We start from the raw sequence: 16,278 nt of genomic DNA, 5'->3' as shown, positions 1-16,278 counted from the left end.
GATAGATAGATAGATAGATAGATAGATAGATAGATAGATAGATAGATGACAGAGAGATAGGCAAGTGGATAGCTAGCTAGATAGATAGATAGAAGACAGAGATAGATAGGTAAGTGGATAAGATAGAAAGATGACAGAGATAGATAGGTAAGTGGATAGATAGATAGATAGATAGATGATAGATAGATAGATGACAGAGATAGATAGGTATGGTAGGTAGGTAGGTAGATGACACAGAGAGAGAGAGAGAGAGAAAGAGAGAGAGATACGGATGACGGATAGACAGACAGGGATGGATGGATGGATGGATGACAGACAGGAACCCTGCTTGGTCATGAAACCCACTGGGTGACCTTGAGAAAGTCACATTCTCTCAGCCTCAGAGGAAATAGGACCCACATGACTCTTGTGTCTATGTGTGTGTCTTTGTGGTTTTACGTAGTTTTTCTGCCTTCCTCTGATACAGCTTTTGGGGCAAAGAGACTTCCCTCCCTGTTTTCCTCTCCCTCCCTGCGGCATGTGGGGGGGGGGCACTTATGGGAGTGACAGTTTGGAGCATGCTCAGAAAAGATATTTCTAAGCAAGCAATGGGGATTTGTCCTCACCCATCTGATTACCAAATTCAAATCTAACCCTAAATAATGTGCCTTTAAACCCTTGTGCTCTTGTGTGTGATAACCATTAGCAAATGGGCTTGCTTTTCTGGAGTGACTGCACTTTAACCATTTTTTGGATGTCAGCGCATAGGTCACCGTGTGGTAATGACTATAGTGAACTCATCACTCTCTAAGCAGTTTACAATCTGTAAGCCAAAACAAACAAACAAACAAAAAACAAGCTGGTTATTTATTTTACTGACCTACAAAAGGATGGAAGGCTGAGTAAATCTTGGTGCCCTGGGATCAAACGCACAGGCTTGAAGCAGCAACATTTAACCACTATGCCACCAGGGCTCCTTCTGTTTCTTCCAGATGATTTGTTGAGAGGGGTTTGCTATTGTTTTCCTCTGGGACTGATGAAAGGTGACTTGCCTACGATCACCCAGTGGATTTCCATGATCGAGCAGGTATTTGACCTGAATCATTCAGAGTCTTAAGATTTTATCAAATAGAGATAATCAGGGGAAATTGGGGGTTTAATCATCCCATGAATGATTTGTTGCTGGTTATTCCCTGGTTATTCCCAGAATAAGTCCCCTTTAATTACGATGTGTGTGAAAATCTTCACCACAATTGCACAACTTTCCTGGGAAAATGACTGTTTAAAGCCTCAATTTTCTCAAAGTCCAATAAAGTTAACATCTATTTGCAACACAAAGATACTTCCTTTGGAATTCAACATGTCTCTATCCTTTGTGAGGCTACAGGCCCCTTTTGTAGGTGGAGTACACTGGATTTCTCAAGAAGCCTTCATGCTTTTGCATCAGGGAAACTTTGGGTGGTGTGGAGGTAAAACTTGCCAACCTAGTCAAATAGGAAGGTCCCAGTCCACTGCTGTCTGTTTAGGATTCCCCTGTAGCAGCTATAATGTGATATCTTGAAATCCCAAAAAACATCCTAAAGAATAATAAAAAAAACCATCCTAAAGAATCCCAAAGACAGCCAGTGAACTGGGACATTCCTATTTGAAGTTTACCTTCAAGAAAGGTAAAACGTTTTTTTTCTTCTTAAATTTGGGCTGGATTGGCATGTTTCCTGGACTTTGAGAATATCCCAGTTGCCACATGACCAGAAGGAGGAAGTACCAGTCTGCAAGATTTGCCCCTCCATACCATCATAACTAAGATAAATAGAAAAATGCAGACCAATACATAACATCTTCAATTTTTTCCGTCCTGTTTGCTTTGTAACACCTTGCTTGATGAAGAAGCCAGCGAAGCGTCATAAGCTTGCAACATGTATACCGTGCATTTTGGTTGGTCCAATAAAGGTATCACTGTTTGATGGATTTTTGTTGTTACTAGAATTGCTATATGGGCAACACGCCTACCCCTGGAATTGCTATATGGGCAATACGGCTACCCCTGGATATTTTTTGTATGAGTATCTGTGTGTACATTTGGGTGTGCATGCTCTGTACTTTTTTTGTAAAAAAAAATCCACATGCATGGACTTTTCCATCTCATAAATATTTCAGACAAATCTATGAATAATTAGTGCAACAAAGATTAAATCTTCTTCTGAAGGCATGCAGTGAATGAAGTAAAGCATTGCTAACATGCAGTTTAAGTCTTGAGCATTTATACAGTCTGAAGCAGGAAATTTCCTCCACACAATAGAGATTAAACACACTCTGTGCATACAGTATTCCTCTGCACAGCTCTCAGCATTCTGAATTGGGACTGTGGCAGTTGTTATCTCAGGCAGTTTTTTTCTTGGTGATTTTCAAGCCTGGTGTTACCTACCCAAGTGGCAGTGACACCAGCTTTCACTGAAGCCTTATTACTCTTAAAAGAGCAATTTGGTTGGTTGCACGGCTATTAGGATCAGACAGCTAGGCTTAAAGCTGTCAGTACAACTGCTTCTCATCTGTTCTCTCTTTTTTCCCCTTCTTTTCTTCCTCTCAACCTCCTACAATCCTGACATCTTTTCTCTTTTCTGCTGGACACAGGCATTACTGTTTTTATCATTTTCAATCACACTCACACTGAAAGCTGAGGGATATATTCCCACTGAAGCCAAAGTGAGGAGCAAGAAATTCTTTTATAGCTTTTATAGTAGCAGCAGCAGCAGCAGCAGCAAGAGCAACAGCAAGAGCAGTACTGGCTGCATGGTGTGTGTGGGAGAAGCTGGATCAGAAAGAAATGTGGCGTTCCTCAGGGCTACTTCACTAGATATTACTTCAGAATGGCAATGCTGCTCCTTGTACTGATTTTTCAATGATTAATGACTCCTTCCTAAGCAAATAGTGAATGGAGAAAGTGAAGGAAAAGATGTAAGGGGGAGAAATTGTGGAGAATAACTTGTGGAAATGCTATCATCAGAAAGACGGAGGGAAATTACGGTGCTTGAACTTCTTTTTATTTTGATGTTGCTCTTCTGTGGACCAACTCTCAGCAAGCTAAGTAGGACCAAAGGGAAACACTGGAAGGGTGGTAAGTGATAAAAGTTTTATAAGGGGATGCTGATTGGAAACCTTGAAATATGTGGATGGTTCTTATTTGACGTCTGGGTAGTAAATGTGCTTTTATGAAATGACTGAGGTCTTAATTGCTCTTAATTTGGAACCAATTCTGACTGCAAATGGATTTGAATGTGATGTGTTGCCTCTACATTTTCCTGTGTAAAGCTGTCATTTTGAGAAAAGGTGTGTGTGGGGGGGATGAGAACTATTGATTTAAATAATAGCAAGCATGCATGAGGGTCTTGGAGTATCTGGAAACACAGGTCTGAACAGGTGATTTAGAAATTAGGGTGCTCAAGACTGAGAGCACTGATTGTTCATTTTGGAATAGAGATTGGAGTGTGGTGGGGGGAGAGATAAGGGGGAGGGTACAGATGTTGTAGCTGTGTTGTCTTTAAAGGCACTATTGCCTCCTAAGATTCACCTGTTTTATTCAACAACAGAAACAATAAAGGGTACTTCGACCTGTTCAGTGTACATCATTGTTAGTATACCTTATGAATTTATTGGACAGGCATTTTTCAGCATATGCCTGTTACAGAAATGCAATGCCAGCATTACTAATGGGTTGGCTGACTATATCAGTGTTGATGTGTTAATAAAGATAAATTGCATTAACTTTATTGAATTTCTTTTTGCTGTGCTAAGAAGGGGTGAAAACCTACTTAATGGTTTTCTGAAAGCTGCAATCTTTGTTCCAAGCTCATAACTCAAGAAGATATTAATGCTACCTGTGCTATGTACAGTTCACTATATGTCTATTTTCTTAAAATTCAGTTTGGTTTGCTTCTTGAAAGTAATATGTGTTAATGAAGAAAAAGGCAATTACATGAAAAGTATAATGCCCAGTGGACTAGTGAAGTAGTGAGGGTTCATGACAGGGCATCAATTATTTGAAAGATGTGACTGTCATAGATGGTGCATCTTCTTCCCACCTTTCTCCTCCAGTTATGACTTGATATTGTTGATCAGATGCACCCCAGGATTTGTGTTCCTCTAGAGCTGATCTCTGCTTTAATAGCACTTTCCGTTTTCTTCCTCTGTCAGTGTTGTGATCTGAGGTTAAAGAGTAACATCAACATTAAGAAGAAGTTTTAATAATTCATTGCAACATCTCAGCAGGAGACTCCCATTCCATCCTTCTCTCCTCCTCTCATTGTATGAAAGACTTTACAAACCATCCACGTGCTTTATCTTCAAGGGAAAGGTTTCAGCAGGAAATTAGCTGAAATGTGTAAAGCGTAAGGTAGCCAATTGAATATGGATCTCTACCTATTCTTACTTCATTTCACATAAAGTTATGGCAGGTGCACACAGCTGACCAGCTTGTGACAGATGCTTCCCCCAATCTTATGTTGAGACCTGTACAAAAGTACCTGCTGTGTCCCCTGCCTGTCACTGTCAAGGAGGAACTAATGGAGAGATAATGTGGTTTGTGATGTGCTAGTTATATGAAACTGAGTCAGTGCACAGGCCTATAGTTATTGTGCAAGCCATATTATGCTAACCAAATAGAGATATGTGCCTTTTAGCAACTATATGCTGCATGAGTGCACAGCTTCTCAGTGTCTCCATACCATGAAACAGGCCCTCTTTCTTTTTGGTCACTAATTGCTGGTAAAGCTCATAAATGGACATACATTTCTCAATGGTTACTTGATTGCTGTGGATAGATGGAAAGCATAGTCAACATTCCTGCTGAGTTTGTGTTCAGCAGAGCTGCTTCTTATTGTGGGTGGGGGTGGAGTCACTATATGCCAATAACATATTGTGTGTTGTGAGGAGTCCTGGTGGAACAGTGGTTCAATGTCTGTACTGAGCCACTCACTCACAAACCACAGTGTTGTGAGTTCAATACCAGCCAGGGGCTCAGGGTCAACTCACCCTGTATCATTCTGAGGTCGCTAAAATGAATACCCAGCTTATTGGAGGCAGTTAGCTTACAGTTGTAAACTGCTTCGAAACTGCGTAGGTGGTATGAAACAGAATATAAATGAAGCTGCTATTGTTGTTGTTACATTGTGGATGTTTGTGATGATTACTGAAAATGACAGCTTTTGCATAGGATGACTGTCATGAACAAGACTGACAGGTGTAGACATTGGGACAGGATAATTTATTACAAATAGTGATTCTCAGGCATGAAACCAATATTGTTTCTCCTGTCTATACTACTGCTTAATATTACTTTGTAATAGTGAGTTCAGAAGCACAATGCAGTCTTCAGCAGTTATGTGAGCCTCAGTTACCAGACTATGATGACTACATCAGATTCATAAAAGAGAGAGGGGGGAGGGAAAAGAATGGGTGCTGGTATACCTCATTCAAAGCATATCTTTCTCTATAATAGTCAAATGGCTGTAGAAATCCAGGGAACTGTTGAGCTCTTGAAAGCATGACATTGGCATTGCATTGTTCACTCTCACATCTAAATGTATAGGCCACATTCCAATATTTAGAGCTCCACAGGTGCCAATGGACCTCACCCAAGTTTGTTCACTTTGCACACTAAAGATTTACTTCTTATATCTATTGTGTACACTTTCTTCTTGGTTCTTTACATCTCAGCAGGTTATTGAATCTTCCAGTAGTGCCAGGTGCAGCTTGTTTACCACTCACAGGCTATTCTTTTGTTCTCAATGTATGCTTTCTTCTCAAGAATCCTATAGATCAGTGATACATGATAATAACCAAGTGCGCAGAATCTTGATGTTAATTATTGTTGTTGAAAAGGAGTTGTATCAAGTCTTTGAATGTTTTTCTAAAGGACATTACTGTTAAGGAGAATGCCTCATTAACAGACCCATAACAAGGCATGTAGTATCAATCAGTCTACAGTCATAGTACCACTTGCAAACCATAAGCTACCATTCATTCATGAATGGTTTCCAGTGTACATATGCATTTATGAAAGAAGTTGTTACAAGTGTATATATAAACAAATGCTGATGTAGCTAATTAGGTGCAAATAGCCAATCAATTAAATGACACTTCCAAAATTTAGCTTAGTTTTGCTGATTCAAAATGCATTTGGTTTAAGGGAGAGAAAAAACGGCAAAGACTTTTCTGATACAACAAGAACTGAAGAGATAAAATGATTCTCGGTTTCATGGGAGTTACTGTGGCATATGTGCTCCCCATGGCTCTCCAATAATACCAGAGTCTCCAGTGCATATGGAAAGACACCATGAAATGATTCCTTCACACACAAGCTTTGCCCTAGCTTATGGGATCAGCAGTACTGGCACCAAAAAGCATCACAAGTCCTCCCATGTGAGTTGGCGTCTGATGTTACAGAACTGTGAATGAAGAAACCACACTATATGAGCTCTTTTGCTGATAAGGTCATGCCAGAAAGATTCCTTTGACACAGAAGATGCTCCATATAAGTATATTGTATCCAGTGTGCTTATTGATGTGAATTACATCAAGGAATTCTGATAAATGTAGTGTCCATATATATATATTTTTTAAAATGAAGATGTCTTAGAGCAGTGGCTCCCAACCTTCCTAATGTCGTGACCCTTTAATACAGTTCCTCATGTCGTGGTGACCCAAACCCATGAAATTATTCTCATTGCTACTTCATAACTGTAATTAAATAGGTGTTTTCCAATGGCCTTAGGCAACCCCATGAAAGAGTCATTCAACCCCCAAAGGGGTCCCGACACGCAGGTTGGGAACCACTATCTTAGAGGCATTGTCTGGAATCTCTCAATGTGGAGAACTGCACAATATGTGAAGTTTAAGTCTGACCCTTATAAACATATATGTATGCATATTTGAGTTTAGGGGTATCTTTCTGATTTTCAGACAGATCATGATAACCCATATAAATAACTTATCATCAGAATAACCAGTAAAAATGATAATCTATTACTTTTTTTTTTTTTTTTTTGGTACAGTCTCCTTCACCTCCCAATATTTACATAAAGCAGTAATGATAACCATGTAGACTGGAAAAAGATATGGATCTATCACTATAGGGACATGCCTGTGCATACAGACAAAGGAAAGACATGGAAAATGGAGGCCAAATAGCATGAGGAGAATTGAAGCTATTCACAGATAATACAATCAGGTAACTTTCAAATAGCAGTAATGTTGAGTGGAAAACTAATCTATAATTAGTGTGTTTAATGTGCACTATAAAAATAGAAATGGGATGACTGGAGCTGCACCTTCTAATGCTAATTCCAAATGCCATATACTGTCTGTGAAGAGGGCTCTCTGCATGCATATCTGAACATATGTAGGTACTGTATCTTCTGATCCAAAGTCTGAAAAAGTGCAAGAAATGGACAAGAACAGGCACATATAAATTCATGAATACGATGCAAAGTGATAATGTGTTTATGAGCTGGTATTCCTTCATCCACCCAGGACCATAATTGGCTCCTAATTTATGACATTATTGCCTTTCAAGATGTGACTATTTCTTAATTAAATTTTCAGATCCTTCCATACATGTAATTTCTGAGGCCAGTATAGGTACAAATATATAAATGCAAGATTGCATAGTTTTGTAGAAAGTGCATTATGTTACAGAAGTGGAATGTGTACTATATGAAGTTTATTAAATTTAATAAAAGAGAAGGAGGAAGAGGAGAAGAAGTTGTAGTTATTGTTGTTCGGTGAAGGGTAAAAATGTGAAAGAGATAGAATTTCAGTAGTCAGAGAACAATGAAAGACAAGTTGGTACATAGTGTTATTACTCCTACACTGAACAGAAAAGAAAGAAAAGAAAAAAGAAAAGTGTCCTTTTTAAAGGCCAACATTTTCCAATTTAAGATCAAGTTTTGTACATATTCATTAGCATCCAGAAGTTTCAATGAAATTTTCTGGGTGCTCTTTCACAGTAAGAATCTTGTAACCTTTTTCCAGCTCCAATTTAGTAGCTATGTTCTGCAGTATTCAGAATTTCTGGCAAGCCAATTAGTCTTTCCATTTATTTAAAACGGAAATATTGAATTAATAGTTGCCCTTTGAAACAGCAATGGCTTACTTTCACATTACCTCTGCAGTAATTTTTTATTGTTTTATCCAACTAAAATAATCATGGAAGTGTCTTTCTTCCTTTGCCCAAAGACTAAGGAATAATTACTCCATACTCCTGTTGACAGAGCTGGGGAAAGACATTTGGCTGACTGATGCAAAGCAACAAATGGATTCCCCCACCCAAACATGGTCAAGACCGAGCATGCTTTTTGAGTGCTTGGAGCAGACACTGTTGCCAGGCCCCTAGTTCCCTCAGGAGGGGGAGGCGGTGGTCCCATAGGTTCCATGAAGAACAGCCAAGCCAAAATATGCTGCAAGTAACTTTAATCAGAACACACCAACTGAATAATAAACCTGAAGTTGTTTCCCGTCACCGCCTTCTCCAAAACCGAAACTAAAGTCCTCTAAACAAACCCAATGTCCGGGTGAGGCCACGTGGCTTAGGGCTCCGTGGTTCCGTCGTCCTCTACGTCTCCGGTATTCTCTTGGCGTGGGTTGGGGTTGCCTCGACTACCCAAGGGCCAACACCTTCCTCGAATGTCCCACACCAATCTAGGCCCCGGAAGAATAACTGGGCGGGCTTGATATGGCTCCGAGTCGCCTCCCGTGGGATGCACCGGCCAATTCCTCTCACTCGGTGCGCGACCCTCAAACTGCCTCCCTGGGCTAAACCTATGACCCCTAAAGTGGAGTCGGTTGAATTCGGCCGCCAAGGCCTCGCTCACCCTTGCCTCTATGTCTCCCTCGTAGCCTGTTTCCTCCGGCCGCCACACAGTACCCGACACGCCTCTATCTTCCTCCTCCCCCCTCTCTTGCTCCGCTTCCCCTTTTCTATCCTGGGGCCACGCCCCCCCCTCGCCTCTTGGCCTAGGCACAGCTGATTCACCCCCTCCCGGAGTCTCTTCCTCCTCCAGGGCTCCTGCTGGGTCCTGCAGCACGTCTTCTTTCTGGGCGGGACCCCAACCCGATTACTCCCCCTCCTCCACCCTCTCACAGACACCTAACCCCCTTCCTTAAAGTAAAATACTCACTAACCAAAAATTAAATAACAATTTGTTTACTAGTCTTTTTGCCAAAAATTTGCTGCCTGCAGCATCTGCCTCACTCTCCCTTATGGTGGGCCCAGTTCTGTCTCATGAACTACAGCTAATTGAGAGTGAACATGACCTGTCCCATGATTAGATGCAGTGGTTAAATGCAGGTACTGCAGTCACTCACTCGCAGTCACAAGGTTGTGAGCTCCTCGATTCCATCCAGGGGCTCCAGGGTCGACTCAGCCTGGCATCCTTCCCAGGTTGCTAAAATGAGTACCCAGCTTCTTGGGGAATAATTAGCTTACACATTGTAAACCACTATTTATGAAATCTTCAAAATACATATGGGTTGGGTATACTTTCCAAAGCCAATCATCTTCATGAACAATTCCATCTGTTTTATTTTTTAAAAAATCAAAATCTGCTTTGAATTATTTTTTTATAGACAGTTGATATTCAAGTACTTCACACTGTCACAAATATGAATATTCCATGGTTCAATGTACTAGGAAAGTAAGTAAAGGTAAAGGTAAAGGTAAATGTATTCCCCATTGACAAGGTTGTCAAGTTGTGTCTGACCATAGGGGCGGTGGTCATCTCTGTTACTAAGCCGAAGAGCCAGCATTGTCAGAGACTACTCTGTGATTATGTTGCCAGCATGATTTCATAGAATGCTGTTTACCTTCCCTCCGGAGTGGTACTTATTTATTTTCTTCCATTTGCATGCTTTCGAACTGCTAGGTTGGCAGAAGCTGGGACTAGTGATGGTAGCTTACTCCATCATGTGGCACCCAGGCCTTGAACTGCCAACCTGTCGATCTTGCAATCAATAGAGTCAGTGTCTTAACCACTTCTGTAAATGGATACATTCCCCCCCACCTTCTATGGACTAGAAGGAGAGGTATGGGGCTAGAGCGGGTAGTATAGTTTTGGGACTGACAGCTCTGCTTCCAACTAGGGAATAACTTTACCTGGGTTTCCTTTTCACTTCCAATCACAGAGCTCTGTGGAAGGATGAAAGGATGTTCATGGGTCTTTGCAGCATATACATGCAACTGCATCCATAGTATGGCTTTCATTTTTATAAGAATGTAGAGGGGGGTAAGGATTCATTTGCTAGTTCTGGCCTTCCATCCTTTCATGTAGATACAAAAAGTCTGAAAAGAAGTTGTAACCACATTCAAAGGAACAGAGTTACACATGTTCACACAACTGGAAGCCTTGTCTTATCAGGCCTTGTATTGTCAGCTGCAAATCAGTGCTCCACATGCATTCCACAATAACCTGGAAATATTCCAGAAAGATTTATGTATGCATCTGGCCCCTGACACAATGGGGATAGCTTCTCTGGGAACCCCAAGTTACCCCCCACCTCAGCCTTCAAGAACATGTTGTTATTTTGTTTTATCAGATAGGAGATATTGAAGGAGGAGGAGAGTAGCTGAAAATCCCAAAATATGCAGAAGACCCTTGTAGCCTTTTGAATCTTGGATCTTGGCTTATGTTTTTCTTCTGAACACAACATCAAATATTTTATAGTTCAGAGTGACATTTTAAAATATTTATCTTTGTTGCTTTGAGATTTATAACCTATCACTGGGGATGAAATGGTGCCTAAAAGTAAAACCTGGAATTACAATTAGCTAAATTTTCTTCTCTCCCCCCTCCCCTTTGACTCAAAATAACACACTATGATAAAAGTTTTTAAGAAGGTTTTATAACACAGACAACAAAAAGCTTTAAAAGGGTGATTAAACTTCCTTCTTGGTTTACTTTAAACTGGAAACCAGATTTCAAGGTTTGTTAATACCATTCCTCTTCTGACTTTTGTATTATTATTTTTTTAAAAGCCCACAAATGCACACATGCAACAAAAGTCTTCTGGGCACAGATCAAACATTATAAATGAAAAAAAAAATAATTTACATTTTTGAAGGACATAGTTTTTTAGAACTCTGAAAATATCTAACTGTTTCCTTGCATAATAAGATATTAGGATGCTGAGAAATAAGTAACAATTTTCTTCTTGTTTTGTGTAATTTTTTTCAGCAACTGAGGAAGATTGTAACAGATGAGAAAGATAGTAGGTCACTGTGATGGTTTGCTCTGTGATATTTTCAACAAATCTTTGATATTTGCCAGTATATTGAAACTGAGCCCCCCTTTATGTTGCAAAATGATAGCAATTTGGTACACCATTAATACAAGATTTTATATTGTGGTGTGAGAGATAAACACTTTAATGAATGAATAAATAAAATAAACACATGTTCAGACAGCATCTAATGTTTTTCAGACATTGCTGCATGGTTGGAACCTGTGTTGTTATTTATTATAAACACCAAAATCCACTCCTGCTGTATCTCCATATAGGATTAATAATAATAATAATAATAATAATAATAAGCTTTATTTGTATACCGCTTTTCCGTGGACGATCAAAGCGGTTTCCAATATCAGATTAACAATACATAACACATCATGACTCTGCTTCTCTCCCCTCAAGATGGTGGTCGGGAGGAGGGCTCTTCTACTTGGCAGGCAGAGGCCTGTTGTTTCTTGCCTGCTTCTCTCCCCTTAAGATGGTGGTCGGGAAGATTACATTTCCACCACTTAGAATATGCAAAGCAGAGGCCTTGGGTCACAATCTTAGCCACACACATGGGTTCAAAAAGCAGCCTATACATATCTCTATTGCCTTTATGGATTTTACTGCCCTTGGTCATCAGAAATAATGAGAAAGCTTCTTTTTCCATTAAAACTGCCTTTCCCTTCATGGCTTCTTAGAATGAAAACTTTCCTTCCACTGCATCTTAATATCTCCTTTATCAATTCACATCCCCATCTAGTATTGTCTTGACCCTCACCTTATGTTTTCTGCTCCAGTGCCCTAACAATTTCTAGCATTATTCTTTTCTTTCTTGACTCATGTTATATTTGATGGTAAAATTTACAGGATCAACCACCCCATATTATAGTTCTTTATCACATTTGAGTGGCAACTTCACTAGATTCATTTGGTCAAAGTTTCCTTCAGTGCTTGTTGGAAACTACTTGTCAGAAATTATATTGGTAATTCTGAGGGGAAAATGCTTAATTAGAAGCCATGAAAATTCATTATGAAAGAATAAATGTGAAGCTTTGAAAGAGTTGTGAAGTATTGTCAGCATTAGTGAATCAGCAGGCAAAACTAAAGTTTCTTAATTAGTACTACAAATAGAATGAACACATGAAAATTGCCCATTAACTGTTCTAAGAGATCAGAGTTTCTGGATTATGAACTAACTTGTGTAAGTACTCAAATGGCTTATGAAAGAAAAGCAGATATTTTGTTTCCTCCACTGTAGTAATTTTGGGCAGCGGTTAATGTTGGCTGATAAATACCATTGATTTTAGACTTTTAACACTTCAAGGTATTATCTGATAATTACTTAAGTAGAACATTATATCTTTCAAAAGCCATTTGCAAACACCTCTAGGAAAAGCTTCTTTCATGAAGGAAGGGAAACTTTATCTGGACTGTTCAATCTTGAAAAAACGAGATACAAATTATCAGTAATAAAACACTTTCTATTATGTCTTCATTACTCTTCTCAGTCCAAAAGATGCTTTTACCCACAGGTCCATTATGAAATGCCACTTTTAATTAATATGTCACTTATAGCCAGTTTCTATAGATAGTTCTTATTAGCTAAGTTTGGTACAAAGGATGCCACACTAAGCGGGCATGCTTTCACCCCATCTTCAGCAGGAGAGTTGCCAGCAAAATGGCTCAAGAAAATGGTTCTATTGCATCAGCACTATTGTCATGGGCAAGGGCCCAGACACTTTGGGTAATGGAACTCTGAAGGTCTGGGACAGTCTATCTCTAATTCAATATGCCTGAAGGAATTAGGTATGGGCTTTTAAAACTGGTAGAAGAAACCATGTGACCTGAAACAAACACTGCTAGACTTCTTCCCGGAACCTGTAAAATGAAGCTCTGTCTACAATAAAGTCCATCTACAATAAAGCACAACTGGGTAGGGGTATATTAATCAAGCTTGCAGGCAAAAGAATCCTAATTTATCTGAAGGTGCTTGGGTACTTTTTCACAGTATGGTGGTTGATGTGGGATTAGACAACACAAGAATGCTCATGTAATTTGCTATGTATGGCTTGAGCAAGTCTTCCAAACCAGAGCCACATATGAGGGATAGGGGCAGGATTGTGAATGCAGCCAAATCCCCAAAATGCAAAACAAATATATAAGACACTAGCTGGCTGCTGTTAAATTGAAATACTGTACAGTGATTTATGATGGAAGTGGTTACTGGGTGTTAGAATATACAGTAACCACATGAATTGTATACAAACCAATAAAATAAATTTTGCAAAGGGGAGGGAGACTTTGAAAAGTTCTTCCTTTCCCTGGTGTGTTTTCACAGTTATTATAAACTGTTTCATGACCTGCTGCCACACGGCAGAATTGATAAAATTTGACCTAGCTTTAACTGTCATGGTTCCATTCTATCGAATCCTGGGATTTGCAGTTTGTCGTGGGTACCAGAGGTCTCTAACAGAGAAGACTAAATATTTTACAAAACTACGGCCGGTTACAAACCGGCATTTGGGACGTCCGGAGGACGTCCCATTTTAAAAAAGGGGAGTCTCTTCTAGATGCCCCTGAGCCTAATACGGACTCTGTCCGTACAAGATGGCGCTGGCCCTTCTACATGGCCGGCGCCATCTTTGCGTATCGGACGCTGAGCGTCCGTACGCGTCGCGTCCTTTGTGACGTAGCGAGTGCACCTCTGGCGCCTCGCTACGTCGCAAACGCGACTCCAAAAGAAGCTCCATTTTGGAGCTTCTTTTTCAGTCTGCATGGGAGCCGCGCCATGTGAAGGCTCCGGCTCCCCTGCGGACTAACCGGCGGCGGCGGCAGACCGCTTACAAATTCCATAATTCCATATTTCTGAACCATGACAGTTAAACTTTTATTGAACTGCAATAATTCTACAGTATAGATGCAAGCAACATTCTTCTGTTTACTGTGATAACTTGTTCAATAATATGTTAATATTGGGTTTTTAGGTGTAATATTAGTTTATTTTTTTAAATGTTGCAAGCTGCCATGAGTAGGCCCAAGGTGCATATAAAACAGTAATTCTATACTGTAGAATTATTGCAGTTCAACCAAAGTTTAACTGTCATGGCTCAGAGCTATGGAATTCTGGGTATAAATAAATAAATAAATAAATGAGCATGGCACATGGACTTTCCATGTTAATGGTACATGGGAGTTGCATGATGCACCATATGCTTCATACCACTTCATGTGTGAAATGAACTTTTTTTCTAGTAAGGTAGTCAAAGGCCATTATAAAGCAGCCCTGTGGCTTTTGTGTGTATGACAAAAGCATGTCTGTGGTAGATTTCTGTGTTCCCAATATCCCCAAATCAACCAAATTCACTGTGACAATTACAACATGTGAAAAGCCAGCCTTACTCTGAAGAATTCTTTTAGAATTCTGAATGTCTGAGACACTGAGTTTTATTGACTTTATATAGATATTGATTTGCTGAGCATGTCCTCAAAATCATGTTCCACTAATTGGTTACATTTTCCTTTCTAAAGCTTTCGCTTATACTTAGCATTGTAACTCTTTCTGTGCATATGCTTTCTTTTCTGATTGCCTGATTAGATTTCTAATCCTCTTCCATGTGAGAGATATGACCAAGAGGCTAATGCTTGTTACTTTCTGGTAATGAATGATGGCCCTCAATGGGTTTCGACTGAAACATTATAATTTGGCAAAGTTATGATGGTTTGTATTTTGAGTAATTTCAGTTCAGTTTATTATGTGTAAAAGCTGCAAATCACTTGGTATGCAATGGTATGTGTGCTTCTCCCATTCTTGTCCTGTTTGTAAACAGTAATGGAGGAATCATTTGGTATTAATTGAAACTACCATTAATACAAAATGACACCTCCATTATTTTTTACAAACGGGACAAGAATGGGAGAAGTGTGCAGGGATGTGATAATCTTCCTCCTGATCGTGGTATTAATAGGATTTAATGGCAATTTAATCACAGGAGAAAGACACTTGCCTCCTCCATGTGATAATCTCCAATGTGACATAGCATATGTTCCCATGATGAAATCAATGGAATTACGGTGCTTAATTTTGATTGAAGCAGGCTTTTTGGGGGAGAGGAAAATATTGTGTAGTTCTACCTTTCAGAGTGGCAGATTCAAAAGTGTTTTGTGAGTGCACAGCTTTGCTGCAGACTATAAACAACTATTAGATTTGCACTTTTGTCATGTATGTTTCATATGTTTACCCATGGAAAAGTAAAGAGCTACTCATAGTAAAGAAAGAATGTAGCCATAGGCAGAGTAAAGAAAGAATGTAGCCATAGGCTCCACATTATAAATGTTTCTCATTCTCTGTCAGTTTGTGCAACTGTTTTAGTGTTTGAACAGTGTCATTCCATTGAGAATTAATTTTGTTCATGTGTACCAAGTGCATATTATAAATTATCTTCTATAAGCCATTCATTAAAATATCCTTAATCACTTTTTATCCAAAGGATGGAGTCTTCTTGTTGCACAAAATATATTCACTGCCCTTTTTTTAAAAGTGTGGATGCATTTTCAACTGTTTTCCAAAATACTCTGTGTGTGTGTGTGTGCGCGCGCGCATTCACACATGTGCGCGCACACACACACACACACACACATGCATGTACACATATGTTTAGTATTATATTCCAAAATATCAGTTGGTTTAAGTTTACATTCCTGCTGGATGTATATGGGATAGTAGTGGGAACTGTGTGACCTTTCAGCTGTTGTTGAACTACAACTTCCAGCATCCCTTATTATTAGCTGTGCTGGCTATGACTGCTGGGAGTTGGAATTCAACAAAATCTAGAAGGCCACACAATTCCTGCCCCTGAATTAAGAAAAGAAAGTTTAGGACCTGAGTTTTTTTGGGGGGATTTCAGGTTATGTGGTCATGTTCTTTCTAGAAGAGTTTCTTCCTGATGTTTCACCAGATTTCTTTCCACTGCTGTTACACAAATTTGGAATGCTTCCCTATAAGGCAAAAATGAATGAAATGGATGAGATGGGCCT

General features: G+C 39.6%; 1 protein-coding gene across 13 annotated transcripts in view; it reads left to right on the top strand.

Moving 5' to 3' along the window:
* ROBO2 (roundabout guidance receptor 2) overlaps positions 1-16,278 on the top strand; it is a 1,416,559-nt gene that overhangs the window by 221,798 nt on the left and 1,178,483 nt on the right. For 5 of the 13 annotated variants that reach the window (XM_042456983.1, XM_042456973.1, XM_042456982.1 and 2 more), the window contains exon 1: positions 2,823-3,094. The exons of 1 other annotated variant lie outside the window; for it this stretch is intronic. In XM_042456983.1, coding sequence (XP_042312917.1) covers positions 2,971-3,094 — 124 coding nt within the window. In that variant the 5' untranslated portion in view covers positions 2,823-2,970. Of the gene's footprint in view, positions 1-2,821; positions 3,095-16,278 lie in introns of those variants that run through there. 7 more of the 13 variants (XM_042456981.1, XM_042456970.1, XM_042456980.1 and 4 more) reach the window with 2 other exon arrangements.

Source organism: Sceloporus undulatus, chromosome 3, assembly GCF_019175285.1.
Source record: "Sceloporus undulatus isolate JIND9_A2432 ecotype Alabama chromosome 3, SceUnd_v1.1, whole genome shotgun sequence".
NCBI lineage: Eukaryota > Metazoa > Chordata > Lepidosauria > Squamata > Phrynosomatidae > Sceloporus > Sceloporus undulatus.
Note: the sequence above shows the minus strand (reverse complement) of the source record. Positions and strands in the feature narration are given on the sequence as shown.